This window comes from Merops nubicus, unplaced genomic scaffold, assembly GCF_000691845.1.
Source record: "Merops nubicus isolate BGI_N331 unplaced genomic scaffold, ASM69184v1 scaffold43449, whole genome shotgun sequence".
Classification (NCBI taxonomy): Eukaryota; Metazoa; Chordata; class Aves; order Coraciiformes; family Meropidae; genus Merops; species Merops nubicus.
This window is the reverse complement of record NW_008632535.1, coordinates 36975-42199: the sequence shown is the minus strand read 5'-3', so window position 1 is coordinate 42199 and position 5225 is coordinate 36975. Positions and strand designations below refer to the sequence as shown.

At 40.8% G+C, this 5225-nt stretch overlaps 1 protein-coding gene across 1 annotated transcript in view; it reads left to right on the top strand.

Moving 5' to 3' along the window:
• The window catches only part of LOC103780272 (Wilms tumor protein homolog), a gene marked incomplete at its 5' end in the record, with an annotated part of 11826 nt that extends 10955 nt beyond the window's left edge, over positions 1-871 (top strand). Inside the window, one exon of the mRNA XM_008947934.1 lies at positions 750-871. Coding sequence (XP_008946182.1) covers positions 750-871 — 122 coding nt within the window. The remainder of the gene's footprint in view (positions 1-749) is intronic.
• Between the last annotated feature and the right edge of the window lie 4354 nt (positions 872-5225).

Sequence of the window (5225 nt, the reverse complement as noted above, 5' to 3'; positions counted from 1 at the left end):
AAAACACGACCTGAAATTCCACTTAAACACTGTGAAAAAATGAGAGACCAGATTAAACTGTAAAAAGGTGACAGCATTTCATGTTAAAATTAAATGTGATTTGCTTGGGGTCATTTTTAGTAAATATTATGCTCATGAGAATGTTAGAAAACTGCTGAATATTTTGAGCCTTTAACATCTCCCATAGATGTGACTCTACTTTATTTAGACAGTAGTGGTAATCTTTCAGCCTAGCTCAGCAGACTTCACATTGAACTCTGTTGCTTCTACCATATTCACTTACAGCCACCCGTTTCAAAGAACTTCAGCCTGAACTCATTGAACTAGCTGGAAAAACTCTCTTTGACTTGAGTTCAAGCTCTAAATAGTCACTGACAATTTCCGAGTGACTAACAGTATGTCTGCACCACAGCCCAAGGTGTGACTGAAGCTTGTGTGACTGCCAGAGTTCGTTTGAGAGCTGAGAGTAGCACAGACATGGCAACACGGGGTTCAGTAAGGGCTTGTCTTCAGGAACCAACCACTGCAAAATGTTCTACGTCATCGGAAAAGACTGTTGTGAAACGTCAGCTGAGGGAGAATGTAGGAAAGTGCTGATGGGAGCAGGAATTGAGAGCCCTCTCACAACCTCTCAGGACAGCCCAGGATGTCTCTCCTCCTGACAGGGGCTTCTGCCTTGCAGAAAGAAAACGTAGCAGTGTCTCAGGCGAGCTGTATACCCAGTTAATAACAGGGTGTTTTGTTAACAGGTGAAAAGCCTTTCAGCTGCCGGTGGCCCAGCTGTCAAAAAAAATTTGCCAGGTCTGATGAATTAGTTCGTCATCACAACATGCACCAGAGGAACATGACTAAACTGCAGTTGGCCCTTTAGACAGTTCAAACAAGTGAATAAACCAGATGGGACTTTATGAGCTACTGCAAACTTTGTCAGCCATCTTCGATCACCTCTGTCAGAAAGCTGCAGCTGTCTCCGCATCCCATTTGAGACAAGTTAACTAAACTGCAGGACTGTGCTCAGCCCTGTCATCTGCTTGGACTTACACAAGTTCCTATTCAATAAGTTCAAGAGATTTTTTATTGGTAAATTTGTTAAAAAGTAAGCAAGATTGCTACAGTTTCAAGCTTACTGTAAACTGTGCTTACCTTTCACATCTGTCTCCAGATTTCTGGTTTTTATCTTCCCTTGGACGTTTCTAGGTACACACTGTTGTACCTTTTCAAGTCCTGCAGTGGGTGGGGTGATTCCTCCCCACTGAAGGTGAGCTTTTCGCTTACTGCACCGGTACATACGCTGAGGTTTCCAAATGCTAGTACAGCTGTCCTCACAGAATGAGATGGAACTATCACCTGAGATACTTTTGGTAAATTTTGTACTCGTACTGCCAAAGGGCAAGCTTTTAAACTTGGAAGCTCTGCTTTTGAATTTCACATCAAACCTTTTTTTGAAGGGCGTATTTCTAGAGCAGATAAAGCTACATGAACCAGAGCCTCTCTGTACAGAAAAAAAGAATCTTACCATTAAGTTAACTTCTTTTATAAATAATCACACAATTGATCCTCCAAAACTGTTTTCTTTGTCAATTAACTTCCTCTCTCTCACTTTTCTCTCTTTAATGTATAGGTTTAAATTTATTCTATCATGAGATGCATAGATCTCCTTTACACAAAACTAATTCCAATCATTGTAGACATTTGGGATTTGTTTACAATGTAAAGCCACACTGGTTATGTGGCTAGCAAGCTGTATAAACTTAAAACTGAACTTTTAATGGGGCTGGTCCAGGATCTCCATTAACAGATTACTCTTAAGATAAGTAACTTAAAAAGACTCTTTGTCAAGTATATGTGAAAAAGACATTATTAGTGTAAGGAAATATATTGTTTTAGGGTTTGGGGAGGAGGGGTTTATTATTTACTTTTAATTGCTTGAAATTGTGTGTATATATATATATCTGATAATGTATTGCTCTTAGACATCTAAAATTAGAAAGTGTATAAATATTAGGTGCATCACTGTTCTGATGTTGTTGTTGTTAGAAACTATTGATAACACTAAGAATGTAACCTGCATTTTTCACTGAGCTTTCAATTAAAGCCCATTCAAAGAGAAACAAATGAGAGTCCAACAGATGTCTTGTTTCATGTCTGGTATTAAATTTCAAATGCCCTGTCCAATAGTATCCTTTTTTTTTTTTTTTTTTTTTTTTTTGTATATAAAGGTACCACCAGCACTGATGACCACTAGTTAACCTGTCCAGGTCTTGACCACAATTTATCCATCTCACTTGGGAATCATACTGGCAGCAGCAAACAGTGTCAAGTTTCATATTGTGCTATAAAACAGTTGCTTCAATCATTTGCGTTCTTACCAAACTACTCCTTTTCTTTCAGCTCATAAGATCTGTCTAAGAACTTTATAGAACAGTAAAATGCAGTTTATAAACAGCAGTGCTGGCCTTCTATAGAACTGCACTGAAACCATAAGCACAGATAACTTCTTAGATTAGGATATCAGAGACTGACTTTTAAGTAAAAGTTAACTTAGAGTTGGGGTGGCTTAAATTTTTCAGCAGGTTGAAAAAGACAGTTTTTCGTAGATGATGAAGTGTGAAAATGAAGATAAAAAAATATTACTGTTTCTTTGTCATACTGCCTGCTTTTCTTTGGAAGTAAGTACAGCCTGCCTTGACGCCCTTTGACCTTGCAAAATATTTGTATCTCTTTAGTAAAAATCTTTAATGTATCTTGCCAAGCTTTTTTCTCTAATGTACACAATGGAGTTCTATGATGGGCTGAGCTTTCTCTCTTAAAGTGCAGCTGCATCGTCAAGAAAACTCAACAGTTAATTCTTCAAGTCCTCTTTTTCGCATGGGTATTGCATCACTGTTAATTACTGTTGGGGTACTGTGACTCATTTATATCAGTCAACTTTATCTTTTGCTGCCAAAAGACAGCATCTCTCTGGAGAAACTCTTAACAAGTGTGGCAAACATCAAATATTTGGAGTGAATGGTGTACATAAAACTGCACAGAATTAAAAAATAAAGCAACTCCTCCTGCTTTCTTGAGAGAAAAGTTCAGTTGCAATAACAGTGTCCTCTGATTTACCCAGCACTCTTCTGCAACTACAAAACAATCTGTTTTTCAGTCTGCACCCAAAATAGAGACCTGCCATGAGTGTTTATACTAAAAGCCAAAAAAAATAAAAATCAGCCTCCAGTTGTGCCTGCATTAGTCAAATATAAATAAAAAGTATCTTTTGTGAAATACAACCAAAACTCCACTGCAGCACAGGCTTCCAGCGGCCTGTAAATAACGACAGCCACAGGTTGGTGCTTAGTGAATCACATCATCATGGGAGATGGCTACAGACAAAGAAGTGGGGTTGATGAGTGACAGAGATGTCCTTTTGGTTTTGCTGTCACCACTTTTTCTATACTTATTGCTCCTCTGCTGTTTGGTGACCATTATGTCTCCCAGCCATCTGAGTACAGTAGCAATGTAATGTAAGTTACAATGGTAAGTACTTACAATGTCTAAATATTTTTTCCTAGTTATTTTACAGTCTTTTTCATGAGAGGCACTTTATGTCTCTTCCTTTCATTCCCTGTTTTCATCCTATCAGCAAGGTAAGCCACCTTCACTGAAGTGCTTTGCTGCAGGAATTCCTCCAAAGCAGCCCCCAGACGCTGGCCCTTGAAGTGTGCAATTCCTCATTTTGCAGCAATCAGAAACTGCTCAGAGGCCAAGTTTCTGTGAGCTTGACCTCCATATGAAAGATGAGAGGCTGCACTCTGTTATATCTTACAAGTATCCTTAGCTCTCTGGAAAATTTTCAATCCTGCAATTAATTGAGCAAATCTTTTATGCCTCTGCTCTCTGTTCTTAACCTGAAAGTAGTGACTGCTGTTATTTTGGCTGATGGTTAATGTCCTGCTGTGACTGGCACACTGTTCCTGTCCTGTAGCCTCCATAGCCCCCAGAACAGAGAATGTTATTTGTGTAGAAACACTTGTACTTTTTCTTGTCACTGCATGATGTACAAGATGCGCTGGGTAGGAAAGGGAACGCGATCTCTTCTCTCTCTGGCGGTGTCAGCCAGGATTCAAAGCTTCACTCGTGCCAGTGTTTTCAAGGTATGTGAATCCAGCAAAGTGTCCCTTCTACTTTAGGAAAACGTGAGAGCTAGCATTCCTGAATTGTAACCAGGTGATCTGCTTCTGGTGCATGTAATATTCTTTGGGGTATGGACTATACTGACTGAACAGGAGGTACAAAGGTGTCATCTTCCTGCAGTCAGGCAGCCAGCCTGAAGGCAGTCCATTCCTCAGACACATGCTGGCTCCTGTAAGGGATGGGGGGACTTGCAAAGAAGAAACTCTTTGCTTCTCTTTCCATGGTGGGTTGGGTGAGTTGTTAATTTTAGAAGCCACTCCAACCAGGCTTATTTGTTTCAGGATGTCAGTAGGATACATTTCACTGCTCCACCAACCAACCTTACAGCAACTGGGATCAGTTCCTGCAGATGCAGGTAGGTGCCTTAAACCAGCGTTTCTTCCTCCTTCACTTTCCCCAGACAGGCACTGAGAAAATCCCATCACATGCAGTCTTCTCCTGTCACCAGTGTCACTCGACAGCAAATCCAGTAGGGTGAGTAAGCTGCTCCTGGCACCTCGTCCAAAAGCCCAACAGGGCCCTGGAGTGGATTGAGGGGTGCCTACAGCCCCACACCTCACCTGCCTGGATGGAGCGTGAGAGGTGGGTACATGAAGGCAACCATCAAGCAGAAGTGTGCTGCCAGAGGACATGGAAAAGTTCCGCTGCTCAGTCCTGGTCACATACCCTCCCCCTGAGGCAAGGACGGGCAGAGAGAATCAGTCAGCTTTTTAGCTGGGAAACTCTTTCTTGCTTGGGGAAAATTCTCATTCCCTCTCCCTCCCCTCCAATTAACAAAAAGGTAATTAAAAGCAGTGTATGCAGTTCAGAATGGCACTAATGGACAAGAAAGACCAGCTGCGATATTTGGGAAGATCCAATAAAAGATTCATTAGGATTCTTTTAGTTATTGGAATTCCTGATGACACAAAGGAGCCTAATAAAACAGAAGACCTGGTCACTAGAGCAACAAGTTAAAAAAAAGCCCAAACCCAAATCCTAGCCCCACCAACACCATTCTAAAAATTCGACAATTAAGAGTAAAACCAGGAATGTAGCCAGAACTATTC